Genomic DNA, 19,430 nt, shown 5'->3' with positions numbered 1-19,430 from the left:
ACAAAATAATTAAACAACAGGGGGTGGTGATGGACAGAGTTTCTGAATTAAGCAGAATACTCTCACCCAGTCAAGAGATAAGGGCTTAATCCAACACCGTTTTTTAGCTCACTGTACCATCCCAGCTCAGAACCTGGCTATATGCAAATTAGTCTGTCCCTGGCCCAGTGTATCATGGGAACAGGGCAAACCAAACTACCAAGCCAATTCTTTCACTGGGAAGGAAACAAGCTACCGGGGACCGGTTTCTGGCATTTCAGCCGTCTTCGGCCCGGCTTGCTTGAATCCTGATGGTGCAATGAGCTAGGGACTCACGTCTGAGTATACCCTTCCACGCTTATGGTGGACAAAATAATTAAACAACAGGGGGTGGTGATGGACAGAGTTTCTGAATTAAGCAGAATACTTTCACCCTGTCAAGAGATCAGGGCTTAATCCAACACCGTTATTTAGCTCACTGCACCATCCCAGCTCAGAACCTGGCTATATGCAAATTAGTCTGTCCCTGGCCCAGTGTATCATGGGAACAGGGCAAACCAAACTACCAAGCCAATTCTTTCACTGGGAAGGAAACAAGCTACCGGGGACCGGTTTCTGGCATTTCAGCCATCTTCGGCCCGGCTTTCTTGAATCCTGATGGTGCAATGAGCTAGGGACTCACGTCTGAGTATACCCTTCCACGCTTATGGTGGACAAAATAATTAAACAACAGGGGGTGGTGATGGACAGAGTTTCTGAATTAAGCAGAATACTCTCACCCAGTCAAGAGATCAGGGCTTAATCCAACACCGTTTTTTAGCTCACTGCACCATCCCAGCTCAGAACCTGGCTATATGCAAATTAGTCTGTCCCTGGCCCAGTGTATCATGGGAACAGGGCAAACCAAAACTACCAAGCCAATTCTTTCACTGGGAAGGAAACAAGCTACCGGGGACCGGTTTCTGGCATATCAGCCGTCTTCGGCCCGGCTTGCTTGAATCCTGATGGTGCAATGAGCTAGGGACTCACGTCTGAGTATACCCTTCCACGCTTATGGTGGACAAAATAATTAAACAACAGGGGGTGGTGATGGACAGAGATTCTGAATTAAGCAGAATACTCTCACCCAGTCAAGAGATCAGGGCTTAATCCAACACCGTTTTTTTAGCTCACTGCACCATCCCAGCTCAGAACCTGGCTATATGCAAATTAGTCTGTCCCTTACCCCTTAATAATGCATCATATAAGAGAGCTGCTTGCACAGGAACGGGAAGGGCTATATTGAGGGTTATGTGAACATTTGGCCCATAAAGCTTTGCAAAGTTTTACATTTTAATACTTTGCTTACAGGCAAAAAACTTTGCATTACAAGATTTTGTGGAAGTGCAGCCTGTCTCTCACTCTTCCAAAGGGACATGTTGAAGACCGGTTGAGGTTCCAGAATGCAGAGGTGCTCTCTCTGCACTCTGCCCTTAGTTTACATCACTGACACGTTCCATCAGCTAACAGCTCAGAACAGGAAGAGCCTTTCTCATTATACTTTATTTATTTATTTATGCGTTTTTATATAGCGCGGACCTTACCAGAAGGCGTCAGAGCGCTTCACAAAAGGAACAGAACTCATACATGAGGAGAACATTACACGTGAACAGATTACAAAAGCAGACGTTAAGTTACATGAGGTAAAAGTGACAATTGTGAGCAAACAAAATACATGAGGTAGCAAAAAGTGCACAGGAGGAACAAGTGACAAGTGTGCAGATTACAAGAGAAAACAAAGTACAATTAGAGGTGTAATACTGCAAAATATGCTAGACACTCAGGCACAAGAATAAACGTAACGTAGGCAATGGTGGCACTTGTGCAAGAGTCAAAGGCAAACAACATGTGAGTGGTAGCATACTGTGTGTTACAAGGGAAAAGTGGTATGTGCAAGTTACAAACAAGCATTTACAATGCAACGGTTTCGCCTTTGAAAAAGTTAGACCTATTGGCATTGTAAATGACAAAATTTTTATTTATGTGTTGATTTTCAAAACAGATAAATAAATGGCACTGTCATTTACAAAACCAATAGCTTAATCTCTCGCAAATGCCACACACAAACACACAGACCCACAGAGTCCCACACACATCCATACCTGCAGAGCTAGACGCAGAGCCACACACACACACACACACACACACACATACACAGAGCCACAGACACACACAGCCCCCCCTCCCCTCCCCCCGTTGGGACGCACCCTCCAGGGCCAGCATGGACGGGAAGTCCTTGCAGTTTGCATAAAATGGAAAAACAGTGATGTTTCAATTTTGCTAAAAGCAGTGCAATTACCACTCTTTCACTCACACACTGTGTTCCTCTGGCTGGAATTATGCCCGAAAAGCATATTATCGATCAGTTATCTTACAATCACTTTTCATTTGTAGGGATCGTTTTAAGCATGTTCTTATGTGAGGGTGTTGGTTATTGTGAACATCATAATTTGAAGCCTTTAATTTGCATCACAAATATTGCAGAGACCCCAGTTTCATTTGTAAAAATAAAAGTCCTAGGGCCAGAGGTCTGCCACTGCAGCTGGCATTAACCACAGCTCCTCCAAATGCCAGTGTCTGTATTACTGTGGCAGCATTACTTACAGAAGCTGACATGGTCGCCCCGAGCTTTAGGAAAGGCCCCAAAGTGCTATTTCTATTTATGTTTTTATAGTACATAGCATTGGTTTGCTAAAAAATAGAGAGACAGCGTCGCCTTGTGGTTTACTGTTCTAAATAATTGTCAGTGTTTAGAAATAAGCAACGGTGCCGATCATTGGCAAACACTGGCACTAATTAACCAATGGCAGTGGCTCAAAACACGTCAGAGGATCCTAGAGCAACCTGTTGCATCCACCGCCACCAGTCGCTACTACCTCCAATCTAAAGTACTGCTGCTGCTGGAGCAACTCCCTGCCGTTGCCATCCCCAGCCAAATGCTTCAGGTGGAGCTACCCACAGAGATCAATAGCAGTGTCATAGCGTCATAGTAATCAGACGAAGATGTGAACCCGTTACACACAAATAAATCATGCACATATCATCAACCAATAAACAACAAAAGACACAAATGAATTTGCTATTGGCTTGGAAAGTGTTTTTTAGCCATATGAAGCAGTGTGGGTGCTGTGCAGCATGTGTGAAATTTTGGAGAAAGAAATTTCATGACACAGCCAGCACTGGCTGCATCCTATGGCTTTGTTTCTGGTGGGAAGGGAGGGGGCAAATAACAGAGCAGTACAAGCAACAATGCTATAGGGAGCATGAGGGACGAGGGCTAGTAACAAGGTAATGTAATGAAGGGCGTGGGAACGCAACAGGGTGTCTGTGGGGAAGATGGACAGGTAAGCCACAACAACAGGGGAGGGGTCGAAGTTACAAGGCAAGCAACAATAACGAACAAGGAGGCGGGAGGAGTAGGGAAAAGCAGCAACGATAGCAAAATGGAAAGGGAGAGGGACGGGAGCAAGCAATAACAAGCATTGGCAAAGCCAATAGGCTTTAAAAAATAAATATATATTTTGGCAGTGAGACGTGAAAGAAGGACAGAGGAGTAAAATAATCAGAACAGAAGGACAGGTAGGGGAAATAGCATGGAGGGCAGGTGGGGGATAAGCAGAGTTGAAAAATAAAAGCACACTGGAAACCGAGGAAAGCAGTGGGGAGAAAAGTACACGACAGACAACAGGTGGACACACATGCACTCTCATGGAGTGCTTCACAAAAAGGAAAAAAGAAAACCTGAAAAGCAGACACTGGCGCACGCATAGAAGCAGCCAATCAGAAGGGTCCAAGGGAGGGACAAATACAGGCTGGCCCAGCTAATACATTGCGCCAGCGAACAAAAAGTAAGGAAAAGTGAATGACAAAACAAAAAGGCAGTGTTTTGCAATGGGAAAAGTGCACTTCTAGGATCGTTTTCAGCATGTCCACAAGAAGCCAGCACACGGTCTGGTGGGCTCCGACCTAAAAAACTGTCTTTATTTTATTTATCCAGCTATGTTGCACTCAGACTTGCTTTAGTCCTCCGTGTAGGCAAGAGGTGGGAAAGCAGCTTTTACTTAACCAGAGAGAGACGGAAAGAAGCTAGAGCTACTCTGCCTCTAAGAGATGCTATTTCCATTACAGATAACAGGACCATTGCTCCAAGTGAGGCACTGGAGCACGGGTGCAGCTTAGCGATGAGTAGTTGTTTTCCACCGAGGGCTGCCTCAAGTCCCTCAGGCCGCAACACACAAGAGGATGGGGGCCCTAGGCTGGGCGCAAGTCGCTGGGGGGCAAGAACACTCAGGAGGCAGTGCCACCAGACCGCCCAGCGCAGGGGGACATCACCACTGCAGCGCCCCGTCTAGTCGAAAATACCGCCGTGGTCAGTCTGCTGTGAGAAGGTGCCCATTCAGCAGGGGCAGAGAGAGCAGCCTGGGTAGATATGTAGCAGTGCGGTAGGCGCCCAGCGGATGAGGAGGGGTGTCCCACTGGTGATGGTCGGGGAGGTTAATACTGTTGATCCCAGTTGTTGTACTGCCTGGTGGGAGCCCTGGGCAAAGCTAGTGCTGGATCTTCCGTCTCCCCTCCAGCCAAAGTGGCAGTCATCCCGGGCCGCAGGGCACTCTGCCCGACCACCTCCCGCCAGCCGGCAATGAGAAATTCGGGCCCACCATGTGCAGGATCCTGAAATCAGTCCCCTCACCCCTTACACAAAGCCAGCAGCTGAGGGAAACTCTGGGATATTAATCAGGTCGCCAGCCTAGGATTGTCACTGCAGCGCTTCTCTGTCACCCCGGCCAGCCCGCATCACTATCGGGGTAGGGGGCAAGACGGGGGAATGCAGCCAGGATAACGGAGGGGGGGGGGGGCGGGGAAGGAAGCAGTCTCCCGGCAGCGCCGCGTCCAGCACGGCCAGAAAGCCCAGCAGGGTTACACGCCACTCACCACACCACCCCGCAGTGGTAATAGTCAGGGCAGCCGTCGGTCCACTCGTCCCCCCCACTTCAGCGGCGGCATCCGGCAGAAGGTTATTCAGGCGGGGATGCGCCAAGGTCCGGTCAAGACGCCCGTTCTCCTCCGGCGTCAACAGGATAATCGGCCAATCCAGTCCCAGCGGTGTGCAGCCAGGCTCGGCCAATTAATCACGGTGCCGGGAGTCGGGAGATACGCCAGGATCTAACGCCGGGCCGCCATTTTGTTTTTTCATGGCTGTATGATTCTCCAGCTGCCGCGGCCGATTTCGTGGCGCAGGCTGGACAGATCACTGCACAAGAGGATTCCCCCGCACACCATGAGGCTCCGACACCCAGTAGGAGCAAATTTGGGCCGTCAGTGTGTCCGTTAGTATACATCACGAGCATGCAGCACGGCAAAGAATACATGGGTAGAGAGGAGGGGGGGCTAGAGCGGGACAAAGGAGAGCTGTGGGCGGAGGGAAGGGGTGCACAAATAGGGAGTCAGAGGCAAGAAACAACGGCACAAACAGGGGGGCAGAGGCTTACCTCATGTCCTCGGTAGACGCTGCTCGGAAAGCACAGCACAGGGCGGGGGCGTGTTTTTCGTGCTCTCCCCTTCCCATTGGCTGGAAGGTAAAATTCCAGCCAATGGGAAGAGGAGTGGGCGGGACTTAAAAAAAGACACGGAAACGCCCCCGAATCGCGTTCCGAGGGGAAAGAATGATTGACAGCCAATCTCTTCCAATGGCTAGCCTCCATTTATAGAGCTAGCCAATGGAAGACAGAGGCGGGACGAAGCCCCATAGTGAAGGATCATTAGATTTCGCCCTGGGCGGAGCACCTGCTTCACAGGTGCTACGGCCAGGTCGAAACCTAAAAAGTACCAAACACAAGTACAAGGATAAAACAGCAGTGAATGTTAAACACTCCAACCACAAGAACACACTGGGAAGGCACTTCCATAGTCAAGGAGAATAGAATTTTCAGTAAAAGGAGGTCTTCCTTCAGATAATAGAGTGGACGTGGATTACTTTTGGCGGTGTCTTTGGAGGAGGAGAACTTCGAGGTCCGTTTTGAAGGCCTGGGAGGAGGCGGTGGTCCGGAGCTGCGGCGGAAGGGAGTTCCAGATTCTCACTGCGTTGCCTGAAAAGGATTGGGCCATCGTTCTTTCCTTCTTGAAAGTGGGAGGTTTCCGCATTACGTGATGGTCTAGATCCTCCAGAAAGTTTCAGTTTATTCACCAGGTAGCTAGGAGAGGAGAAGTGCAAGGCTTTGTGGGTGGAACAAGCAGTCTTGTAGATAGCTCTAGCCTCGATGGGAAGCCAGCGGAGGGTGGATAACATCAGTGTGATGTGGTCGCTTCATTTGGCACCATAAATGAAATGAGCTGCTGAATGGAAAACAGATTCAAGGGGGGACAAGTGGGATTTGGGGAGGCCAGTAAGAAGAGAATTGCAGTAGTCAAGTCTGGAGAGGACCAGCGATTGCACCAGGGTTATAAGCTCCGGGAAGAAGCAACGGATTCCCCAAAGAAGGCGCAGGTGGTATCGAGCAGATTTTGCAATGGAATTGATGTGGGGGATTAGATTTAGTTTTTTGTCGAGTATGACACCAAGGGATTTTGCGCTGTCGGCAATGATGGGTTTAGTGTTAAGTAGATTCAACTGTTCCATCCATGATTGTACCGGGGGAGGAGAGATTGAGGAGGAGAAGAGGAGGAATTCAGTTTTGGAGGGATTCAGAATCAGTTGATGAGTAAACATCCAGTTTTAAATGGAGTCGAGAGTAGAGATTAGGATAGAGAGATCGTGAGTGGAGGCAACTTTGAGGTAGATTTGAGTGTCGTCTGCATAGAGATGATAGTGGATCCCGGATTTACTTAGGAGATTTCCTAGTGGTTCTAAATAGAGATTGAACAATGTGGGTGCAAGTATAGAGCCTTGAGGAACACCCTGACCTACCGCCACAGGAGATGAAAGACTGTTCGCTATTATGATCATTTGGGATCTATCAGAGAGGAAGGACGCAAACCATTTAAGCACAGTGCCCTCCATGCCCATTCTCTGTTGAAGAATGTTGAGGAGGGTGTTGTGATTGATAGTGTCAAAGGCTACAGAAAGGTCAAGGAGAATTAGAAGGCAGGACCCCCCACCCCCCCCCCCCCCGAGTCGAGAATCCTTAGCACTATCTGGTACAAGCCGTAGAGTAGATAGAGTTTGGTTCTCTCTATTTTTGTTTATTTAGCTACTATTCATACCAGCTGGTCACAATTTTATGGGTACGTAGTTTCTCCGCTTTGCATATGTTAAAATCACTCTTCCAAAATGTAATTATGAAAGACCGGCAAAGACATAATTGCAAAAATTGTACTAATTGTGAACCATGAGTTGGAAATGAAATGCTGTGCACTTCTTTAGTGGGTGTAATACCTTCCTTTGTTAATTAACCCTTAACAAGAATCCACAGGTCGAAGACTGATTAATCCCACTCTATTTACATCTTTTTAATTTGATTAGCTTATACTACATGATTCGCTTTTGGTAACTTTAAGCCCTATACAGTAGGATTTCACTTTTTATAAACTAGTCTAATTAACTAGATTTGAGTTCAATCAAAAATATATTTCATCCTGAAATCTAACCGAGACATTCACGGTGAGAATAATTCTGTCAGGGTGTACATATGAATTTCTAGTTTATACTTCAATGAATACTGGAACAGGCAGTGTATATATACAGGAGCACTAAGCCTGTGTAAGTGCTAGTATCCCTGAAAGCTTTATGATAGGATTTGCCCTTGTAATGGCTAACCTCACACATCTCCCACACAGCTCACGCATTCTTCATTCTCCATCAGTCAAAACTATTTCCTGTTCGCAAACACTCTGATTCACAGTTTGTGACCTCAAACAATTGTTTGGCTAGCTACCAAAACCATTTTAGGAGTCAGAAACGTTTTAGCAACTCCTAAAATAGGTTTTCGGCTATACACAGATTCAGTATTTGGAAGGGTGTGTTGGGCATCCATTCCAAATGTTGGATTGGTACTTGATGTATCAATGGTGTGTGACTGAAATTCAGATTGCAAACCATTGAAAAGTTACTGATTCCCAAGTTGCGGTGGCAAGTCATTTGCAAAGGGAAGGGGGTTCTAATTTCTGATTTGTTGAAAACGTTTCTGTAGGGGGAGGCAAGTTAAAAGAAATTGAGAGGAAAAAAATCCAGATTTCCTCAAACAATCTCAGAGAAACGAATTTTTGGTTGCTGCAAATTCTCTTGCAAAATATTGTTTTTTAAATTTGCCTTTAATGCCTATTAGGGTGACACTTCAGATATCTGTTTATGGGTGACTATTAAGAAGGTAAAATATCAAAGAAACGTTAAAAAAAAGAAAACGGGGGGAGGAGCCAAGATGGCGACCGGAGCAGACCTGTAGGCTCCCGGCTCCACAAGCCTTTCTCCGCCGCACCGACATCCTGACCTCTATCCTGGTGAAATTTGGCAGCGGATTGTGCGTGACGCGGCGCTGATTTCAGCGGTGCTTTCCCGGACTCTCGACCTGCCCGGCGGCCGGAGATAGCTGCGGAACTGTTTGCAGCCCTGGACCCCGCCTGCACAGTCGCTCTCTGCCGTGCCCCGGAGAACTACTGGCGGCCAGACTATTCGTTCGGCGCTGAAGACCCGAGCGCCGGTACAGTCCTCGTGAGGCACTACCCGTGCTGCGCTGCCTGTAAAGACTCATCGCAGGCGGTGATATGTGAGTGCTTGCTGCGATGCGGCGCCCTTCCGGAACGGATCCTTTGTTTGGGGCTGACGATATGCGACGAGGGTCGCTCGGCCATGTTTGCTCGGCAACGGCTGCCTGATTCCCTGTCTCACTACACTGGTCTGCTGCAGGGCAATTCTCAGCGACGTGTGCCTTATTGGCACTGTATTTGGTGCTATTGAAGCCTTGGCTGGACGCCCGCTTGTGCCACACTCATCCTGGTGATTGCCCCGGAATTTCGCCGTAATGGCTTTGTTTGGCGCTTCGTGTTGTGGGGGAGAGCGCCCGTCCCTGCCAGTGGTTTGTGCTGCCCCGCCTGTGTTAGGGTCCGATTCTCAAGCACCTTCCCTGGGAAGTGAGAAGCAGGGGCTACAGCCACCACTTTCTCTCGGAACTATCCTGATTGCCCTGTGCGACTTCCGAGCTGACATGCACCATGGCTACCACGTACTGGGAGGAAAACTGGACGACATGGCGTCTGCGCTGCGGCAGTGATGCAACGTTTGGACCCAGCGAAGCCTTCATTCGCCTCCGCCTGCGTTTCGTGGGGATACAGTGCTTCCTTCTGCCCGCTGGACGGATGTGCCCGCTTCCAACTCTATTGGCGCCCGAGACCGCCCGTCTGACAACCCCGCCTGGGATACTTTGTTCCCCTTTCACCGGAGTGTGCTACATTGTTGGATTTATCATCGCGAGTGCCTTGGGACCTGTACATGACATCACTGGCCCTGTCGACGGCTCCTGTTTCGTGTCCTCCGACTTTGTCATCAAAGAACTCGTACTCTCCGAGTATCCCTGAGGAACTCCCTACTACGGTCGATGGATTTTATGGTGACTCTCGACTGCCATTTTGTGTTCCTAAGTCACTCTCATTCTTTCTGTGGCCATATTGTCTCTTTGTTTCACAGTGGACGGGCCTCTCTCGGGGAGCGTATTTGGGGATGTATCCACGATCGGGCCAGGGCTAGGCTGCTTCCTTTATTATCGGCTTCTTGGCTGGTTGAGCCGGGTTTGGGACTGTTTTTTTGCGTCCAGTTTACTCACACGCTGCAAATTGACATTTCACTCCTGTATCTGCATCATTGCTTGCTGATTAATTTGAACTTGGGGTGGAAGATGTACTTGTGGCTGGAGGGGACCGGGACTGCCTAGAATTGATCCTCCTCCTGTCTTGTTTGTTTTTGAGAGTCGACGATTAGGGTGTCCTTTTCTCCCTCTCTATATCTGGATGTTACACCTTTTTCTTTTTCTTCTTCCTTTCTTTTCTTTCTCGCTATATTTCGGGTTTATTGGGCGACAGACACACTGCTGGGGGGGGGGGCAGGCCGTAGCCTCTGCATGCGTGTAGGGTGGGGGGTTAGAAGTTAGTTTCTAGTTATAGTTTCTATGGTGCCTTATTTTATTCTTATTGTTGATTTTCTCCTTTTTGTCTGGGTCCATGTCTAGGTTACTAGGGGATAGGTGGCGGCGGACACTGGGTGGGCCGTTAGGATTGTTATTTTGCTGGATATACATCTTGCTGCCATGCTGCCTGGGTGGGACTTGACGGTTGGGTTGATTTCCTGCGTGGTGAATTGTAGCTAACGTCATGCTCCTCCCACATGGATTCTTCTTCTTTGTTTCTTCTTCTTTTATGATTCAGAAAAAGTACGATTTGATTTTAATAGTCGCATAAAAACCTTAAAATTAACCTTCACTGATTCTGGGACACGGTATTACAGCAATTACTGTGTAACTCTTCAATGCTTGTCTAGGATGATGGGGTATTACTGTGTCGCCGTATTGCTTGCATTGGTGCTCCATAAGTTTTGTGGCCGGCCAGATGGTTGTGGGCCCGTATTTGTACTTCTTTGATGCACAATAAAGGTTTTCAAAAATTTAAAAAAAAAAAAAAAAAAAGAAAACGTTTCTTTTTAAAATCTGATCAGTTTCCTTTAAGAGAATCAGACTGCTTTCTGAACAAAAATGTTTCTTTAGTTTAAAGCAATCACAGACATGGAGGTCTACGGACCCTTGTGGACCACCATCCCTGTGAATGTATCCAATCAAAGTGAGTCGCAATAAGTGACCAACCTAATTAATAGTAATTAGGTAGGTCCGTTTGCAACCTAGTCCAATTCAAAATTGTTCGAATTAAAATAGTACTTAGATTGGTAAACAAAATTGAATACTGGTCGCAAAAATACTCGGCACAAACTGCGACCAATACAACCGTAAATCTGGACCTATAGTTGCTGGTAAAACATTGCAGTCCTCGCAGTTTACCTGGGCACTGGTTGCAACAGGGTACACTGCTCAACCAGCAGCCCTCTCACTGAGACAGTGAGCATGGTTCACTGATACATTCTCTGTGATAGCAGAAACCAGGGAGAGTTTCAGGATAAGCCGGACAGAGGCCCTGGGTTTCTCACTCAAGTTCAAATAGATCTTTATTCAATAGGTAATACAACCATAAAAGTTCATAAAAGAAATATATTTGGTAACCATCAAGAATATAAAAGACATACATGTTTTAAAATAACTATTTAAATATCAAGTAAAATCTTAAAGTACACATTGCCCAATTAAATTCATTATACATACATAATTCACCTATTGAGCAATATGTATTAAAAAGATATAACATGCTATTAAATATCAGATAAAAACTAATCATACAACCTCAACATCGCCTAATTTAGTTAATTGTGTGTACCTCTTTCTCAGACTTAATGCCTGAATAACAAAATTTAAAACCGCAAAGCAGATTGGTGGGTACTCTAAGAGCTACAAAAAAATCAGTCCTTCAAAATGCGAGTTAAAAGCCCTCTCTTTAGGAATTGGCCGCATGAATATAGATCTATAGCGGCATAGAGTGTACAAAATAATATAAAATGCTTGGTAGATTCATCAGAAATCCCATCACAAAAATAAGGGGGCTGCTGCCTCAATGCCATCCATTAGAAGGCATCCTCAGCATTAACTCTTCTCTCTCCAGTTCCTCACTCCGAATTCTCTCCCTCCCCCCCAAATCCTATCTGACAAGCATTCTCTTCACCTCCACACGAGCCCCAGCATCTAAGAGATGGTATGGACACATAAAAAGAGACAAACAACAGTCCTGGGGAAATGTAACTCCTGCTCAGTAAACAAAAGATATGCTATAAATCCTGTTTAGACTAAATGACATTGAAAATACTGTGAAGAGCACCAGCATCACCTCTACTAAATAGTCACTCATAGTCAAGAGTCTTGAAGTTCATCCGTATAGTAATTAATTGCAAATTTTGCATCAACAACTACAAACTTTTTTGCAAATGAATTCTTCAACTAAAATATAGTTTGGATTTAGATTGTTTGTAGACATCTGGATTTATTCTCTTTATGTATTTTAACTTTGCAGTATTCATGACTTCATAAAGTTTGCAAGAAAAATAAGTTTGTGGTTGAAGAACTTTTCGACTTCACACATACCTGCCTATATTACAGTCTGTACTTCCTTTTCCATACAGTCTCTATTTCTGGGTAGATATTGGCCTTGACAATGCTCACATTTCCTTATTCTCTTCCAGTTTTTGCTTGTTGCCTTGTATTTCAAATTCTTTGTTCATTGCCTGTAGAACAGTTTCGTATTTTTTGATTTCCCTGTTGGGTTTTTCCCTTTGGCTTTCCTAATTTTTATTATGTTCTGCAGATAAATTAAGATTACCTTTCTGACTTCTTGTCAATGGCTACCCAAAAGGTACGGTGGCATCATGGTATGTTCTGAGTGTTTAGAAAGCATATTACTGCTTGGATCAGAGTATCAGAGGTGGGAGGATGCCAATTTATGATATGTCCATCATCCACATATCATAAATTGGCAGTTACAAGTATGTCTTTCATTCCATCTAGGTACTTTCTGCTAAGGAAAACATGCATGCTCATATTCTTGCAAACGTCTGCCTATGTCTCACCTGGGGTGTACTAGCAGGAGAAGCCAGAGAACCCTTAGGTTCAAGGTCCTCATATAACTTCAGCACCTGAGGAATGTCTGTCAGTAGGACCAGCTACTCCTAGGTAATGTTAGGCTTTAGAAACCAGTGGCCATAGTCATGGAGGGGCCCGGTAGGACCACGGTCCGGCATAATAAAGCTGGGCTCCCTTAAAATTGAACTGGCTAAAGGCAGTGCCCGCAGGTCATGGTCAAGGTATACAGCAAGAAATACTCAATTGATGTTAACACTTCCTTCATCTCTGAATATGTCCAGCATACAAGCTAAAATTAAAGATATGCACTGCACTGTGAATCAAACACCAAACATTTTATGTAATATTCAAATGATCAGTGAAACTGCTACTGCCTGGTCAGGTCTACAAAAAATAGCATATTAATAACTATGCATTTCAACATTGGCACTAGGACACTGAACCTGAGCAGCAACACTAATGCTGGTATGGGGTGTTTCACTGGGGCATTGGCACAGTGACGCTAGGAGACAAGACCACTGGCGTGCAGGCATGGACAGTGGGACACTGCCACTAGGACACGGACATTTGAACACTGACACAGGGGCATGGACACTGACATGGACATGTTGATATGGACACAGTGACATCGGGATATTGGCATGGGTCACACACATTGAAAGCAGGACACTAACACAGAAGTACTAACAGTGACACTATGGCACTGACACAAGTGCTAGCATTCAAGCGGTGACACCAATGCAAAGGGACTGGTGATGGGTGATTGATACGGGGACACTGACATGGGCATATGGACTTGGGAACAGTGGCACTGAAACACTGACAACACTGGGGTACGGATCTGTTGACGCTGACCTAGGGCACTGACACTGGGATCATGACACAAAGACACTGAACTGGAGGCACAGACTTAGGGTCACAAGCATGGATGCTAAAACAGGGACACTAAAATAGACTGCCAAGGGGTACTGCCACAGCAACACAGCCTAGGTACACAGACACACACTGGAACAAGAAGACACTGCCATAGAGACACTGAAACTAACATGACAACATTGACTTTAGGATGCTGCCATTTGCTCTTGAACCGTGACACAGAAGAGCTGACATGGAGAGATTGACACTGGGACACTGATACTGGGGCATTGACGCGGGTAGATGGGGAAATAGGGATGCTGACATTGACACTGAATTACTTAAAGGGGGAAACGATAAGAGGGACTCTGACATATATCCACTAATACAGACATGGGAGACACTGAGAAGCCTACAGACGCTAGTGCTGAAACATAAGAACACCAGCACTAAGACACAGACTCAGTGGGAACAAAAATAATGTAGAGTGTGGCATGAGTGTTAATCATGCTTTATCAACCAAAGAAATATGTCTAGTCGCATTGTGATACTGCTTTTCATACCAATGTCAGTTTGGCTCTTGTTTGACACTGGCACCCTACTTATCGCTTAGCCATACAAATACACATAAAATAACATATCTGGTCAATGTCGATTCTAGAGTGGCAATTATGCTTTTTGTCCTGGGAAAATGTGGTTTCTGGCATGACAGTGGTGCTTTACATACCCACAGCATACTTGAGGCAAGCAGTTCTGCTACCTACCCAGTACGACCACAGAAGGGCTTCTCTGTAGCACCTATGAATCGAAAGGGTAGTAAAAGGAACCCCAGGGGGCTATCTCCCAGTATAAGATGGCTGTTCTTGCGATTATCTTGGGCTGGGAGGATTACCAATCCTACTTGTTTGTGGTTATTAGGACCTTAGAGGACACACCTAGGCTGGAAGGTATCTTTATGGATGTGTAACATGTCATGTTGAACCATCAGGCAGTCATGGATATTCAGTCTAGACTTAAAAATCCCAGCATGCAGTGTTGCACCTTAAAAAAACAATACTGTCTGAAGGGGTGACACAACCTGGATCAATTGGGCAGCCATACCAATGCAAGTGCAATCATTTAGAAAAAACATCAGGACAGTTCATACAGAATGGACTTAGTATTTCAATTCAGATTTGTATTTCTAGACAGTGGGTACATTTGTAGCTACGCACTTACATACTCCCTGTAAAATGCAATCAGAATAGAGCAGGACGCTCAGCACGTTTACCAAAGCGGGATACACATTTTGACATACTGCTTTTCTTCTAGGGGACCTACGTTGCCCACTATGTCATTGATGACGTGCAGAGAGACCGGTTATACTGCCTTGACAACAATCACACTCATCAAATACTGGTGGACAATGGCTCCCATGCACACCCCACCATAGAAGCAGACCTTCGGGCACGCTTGGAAAAATATATTTCAGAGCTAAATGCCACAGGTTAGTATGGACGTCTATCATGGTTGCGCAACATGGAACTAACCTAACTCAACCCACCACCTTACTTTAATGTTCCATCCACTTTGCTTTGAATGTTTTGTAGCAGTAACCGACCATTCTGCAATGTTCTCGCTATGGTATTTGCAAGAAAGTATCCTGAAAGCTTGATGGTAGAAAGTGGCCAAAGGCTTGGATGTGTGTCATGGCACAACACGAACTGCACCTTTTCCACACCCAGCAGAGGATCACAATGAACACCTTAGTATGTTTTTGTCCCACTTTTGGGCAGTATAGTCCAAGACATATTCTGAAGAGGATATTGGTGGTGCAAGGATGCAACAATTAAAACTCAATTCATCAAAAATGAATACAGAATCTAAGATCCAAACTACGTTCTGAAAATTGGGAGAGGGGAGGGTCATGGGTACTTCTGTTTACCAATGGTCCCATGGTCTTAGGTGTGATTGTTCTCCAGCTGCATAACCAACATATTTACATTGCACATTCAACTCTCCAAGAGTTGCTTGGTCGAGCAGTCATGCCTTACCCAAGGGGACAGCAACAGATTTGGAATCCCAATACAAAATGCCGCAATAAACTTTAATAGCCAGTTAGCACAAAACCTTTTAAAACGCTGGGGAAGTTAAAATGATGATCAACAAACTAAAGGGTCGATTAGGATGGCGGACGGACAAAGTCCGTCCGCCATCCTGTCTGGGGCAGGGACCGTCAGCCACAAGGGCGGAGGTACCGTGCCCACAGTGGCGGGTGCATCCCGCATTTTTTACATTGCGGCCGACCGTCGCAATGTCAAAAATGCATGTATGCGTTTCACAGCACAACATGACAGGCACCGCACGGTGCCTGCCATGTTGTACTGTGAAACGCAGGGGGGTACCATAGGTACCCCCCATGTGCACCCCCCACACCCTCCCCTTCACCCTGGGGGCAGGGCCGGACTGGGAAAAGAAACCGGCCCTGGCACACTGCTCAGCCAGCCCCCCCTGCGGTGAGGGGAAGTGCAGCAAAGCAGTGTGCGAGGGCCGGTTTCGGCTGATTTTGTTACTGGGGGCTGATATTGCCGACCCCCGGTAACAAAAAAATGGTCCCCCAGTGGGGTCCAAAACCGGCCCCCACCCTAACGGCCCACCGGGGAAACGCCCGGTGCCTGCTATGGCCAGTCCGGCCCTGCCTGGGGGCCCGCAATGGGTCCCCAAAGCAAAGTCCGTATGCCTTTCCGTGGGGGCATTGCCGCCACGGAAAGGCGTCTCCATCCGGCCATCATAATATGGCTGAGGGTGTCTGATAGACACCGCCACCATATTAGACCTTTTCCGCCGCGGTCGCCTTGCGACCGCGGCGGAAAACCGGCGGACGGTCTTCCCCTCCGCCACGGTCCCCCTCGCCATTGTAATATGGCGGGGGGGAAATAGGTGGCGGACGGTCAATGATGGCGGACGGATAGCCACCGCCTGTATGGCGGTGGCGATCCGGCCACCATCCTAATTGACCCCTAAATTAGGATGGTTCTACCACATTCTGGGGCTGAGTTTTTTTTACAACATATTTTATTGACATTTTGTACCATACAGACCGGAAGGATCCGAACAAAGTGAGACACACATATCCGTTTTGAGATACAGCGATGATTCCTATTTGCCCACTGGCTGTGGTTGCAGAATGCATGGAGACACATAAACCAAAACGAAAATGTAAAGTAACAAAACTATATAAAACATTGCGCATCCATACTCTGAAGTCCATACTCAGCTCCCTCTCGACACCCCTTACTTACAGGGCCTGACCTGTGCTGTACTGTTCTGATCTTGCCTGTAGTAAATTATTTCGTTTTCTAGTCGTTGGCCCATTGTAGTGTGTGGTTCCAGTGACAAGCCTCCCGAGGCTGAGGTTTGATGGCGAACTATTTCACAATGCCTGCATAGTAAAATGCTAAAATATAAATAGTATTAACATTCATGAAAATATGTGATCCTTTGGGGGAAGTTTCGTGTGTTCTTGGCTTTCCTTGGAAATCTTCAGATCTCAGTATTTTTATTTTGTGTCCCACTGACAGCCTCCTTGCGCCCCCGATAGCCACCTGGAGTTTGGAAGGTAATTTTAGGATCCAGTGCATATTTGAGCTGCAATATCTGCATAACTGGAAAGGCTAGAAAGTTGGTTCAAACAGTCTTATAATCGAGGTGAAAAGTCACAACCATGAGGATACTAGCTCAAAATCTAGGGTGAAAGGGAAATATGTTCTTGGCCTGCCGAGATGCAGAAATGTGAGATGTAGGTTCCCACAAAAAAGGAAATTGTACAGGGTAGGTAATGACGATACCGGGTCCCCAAACTCACAGCCCTTGATTCTCCCTCCAGGTATTTAACTTTCTGGGAAAATGGTTTCTCTCAGTTAGGTTCAGCCAGCTGAAGAGCATGCCGTGTGTGCTTCAGTTCCTGGAGATGTCTTCCAGGCAAGCTTGCGTCGGCTGTTGCTTACTCGTGGTTCTCCTGGGAGAGGTCAATACCTCCCCACACATGAAGCATCACAGGCCCTGCTTCTTCCAGGACTTCCTTGAGAGTCTTAGGTTTGTTCCCAGCCTTGGGGAGAGCAATACTTTTTGGAGACCTTCTCTTGATGAGGTGTCTCCTAGCCAGTTGTACTACAGATCATCTTCTACAGTCCAGACATATAAAAACTAATGGCTCTGGTGTAAGGGGGCCCATACTCACCAAACATTGGGGCCAAATATTGGAAGCTAGTGCCAAGTAACATGCTGTGATGGATTTAAAATGAGAACCTCAGCCAAGCAAAGTGAGTGAATCTTCACTGACCATCTTCCTGGGCCTTCATAAAGTAGGGAATAACAGTCACCAGTTGGGGAAATAAAATGGGATCCGCAGGCAGACATGGACTACTGAAGGGCTCGTGTGGTATTCTGTCTGTAACGGCACAGAGGGATGTGAAGCCACAAGAGAGGGGTGGGGCCTCGAGCAAATCAGACATGCAGAGTGGGGGCCTGCTCCCCCCCCGGATAGATCTGCAGTGAGACCTGCCAAGAAACAAATCCCTTGTAGGTCAGTATTTTGTGTTCAGGCAGGTCGCTGGACTAAGGGAAACAACACTTACAACGCAACTTTTACAACGCACTACCTTTACAACAAAACTTTTACAACGCAACATCATTACAACACATGCCATTACAACGCAACCATTACAACCCATGTCACTACAACGCATACCACTACAACGCATGTCATTACAACGCAGTCATTACAATGCATACCATTACAACGCATACCTACACTATCCAACACTTACCCTACTGTTGCACCCCCTGGAGTTAGAATAGTAATTTTTACCCCTATACTATCCAATACTTACCCTACTGTTGCACCCCCTGGAGTTAGAATAGTAATGTTTACCCCTACACTATCCAACACTTACCCTACTGTTGCACCCCCCTGGAGTTAGAATAGTAATTTTTACCCCTACACTATCCAATACATACCATACATGCAATGTAATGGTAGGCGTTGTAATGGTATGCGTTGTAAATGTAGTATGCGTTGTAGTGGAATGCGTTGTAAAGGTAGTTTCAAAGAATTCGTTGTTATGGCATGCGTTGTAATGGAATGCGTTGTAATGGATGTTGGGGTGTAAAAAATGCGTCATAAAGGTATGTGTTGTAAAAGTATGCGTTGTAACGACATACATCCCTGGACTAAGTGTAGAATGCAAGGCATGGGCGAAACTGCGATGCAGTCTCTGATCCTGTCCTAAATATAAGGGATACGTTATGGCCTGATCCCGTGTAGAGAAGCCTCATCTTTGTCTACATGCAACACCTCGGTGCAGAAAAAACCCACTCACACAGCATGCAGTCAACGTGAATACTACATGTCAGTGCAGGCATACCACATGAACTTTGGGAACAGAAGGACTCAGTTATGGGTGACTGAGTACATTTTACATGGAGATGCTGAGAAATCTTTTCCGTCCCATAGATGTCCCATAAAAAAAAGCTCAGTGTCCATTAGCAGACCTGCAATTACATAATCATTGCAAGAGATTTATCTGAGAAGAGCACACAGGCCACCATTGAACGGCACAGAAAGCAAAGACAGTAGAATGCACTGGTTCTGTTTTATTTTTTGTGTTCAAAATATTTGATTGCGTTTTATAATAAAGCAAAGACTATACAAAAAACAGCACCGATAAAGGTAACTAGAAGATTATCCTTAACATTAGCAGAAATGTAATAAATGTACCTATACCATTACAATTGTATTATGAGATGAAACAAAAACATTAAAGAATAAGGAAAGAAGAATAAATACGTAGTAACTTCGATACAAATATTGGTTGCTAAAGCTACTAACTTAACCTTAAATTCTGTATGTATCGAACAATA

The 19,430-nt window shown here is 46.1% G+C and overlaps 1 protein-coding gene across 1 annotated transcript in view; it reads left to right on the top strand.

The window, feature by feature from the left end:
• The window catches only part of LOC147731271 (transient receptor potential cation channel subfamily M member 8-like), a 416,422-nt gene that overhangs the window by 179,688 nt on the left and 217,304 nt on the right, over positions 1–19,430 (top strand). The window contains exons 8-9 of the mRNA XM_086954174.1: positions 14,841–15,015; positions 15,119–15,152. Of these exons, the coding sequence (XP_086810300.1) occupies positions 14,841–15,015; positions 15,119–15,152 (209 nt within the window). The remainder of the gene's footprint in view (positions 1–14,840; positions 15,016–15,118; positions 15,153–19,430) is intronic.

This window comes from Lissotriton vulgaris, chromosome 2_1, assembly GCF_964263255.1.
Source record: "Lissotriton vulgaris chromosome 2_1, aLisVul1.2, whole genome shotgun sequence".
Lineage (NCBI taxonomy): Eukaryota > Metazoa > Chordata > Amphibia > Caudata > Salamandridae > Lissotriton > Lissotriton vulgaris.
This window is presented reverse-complemented; position numbering and strand designations above follow the sequence as displayed.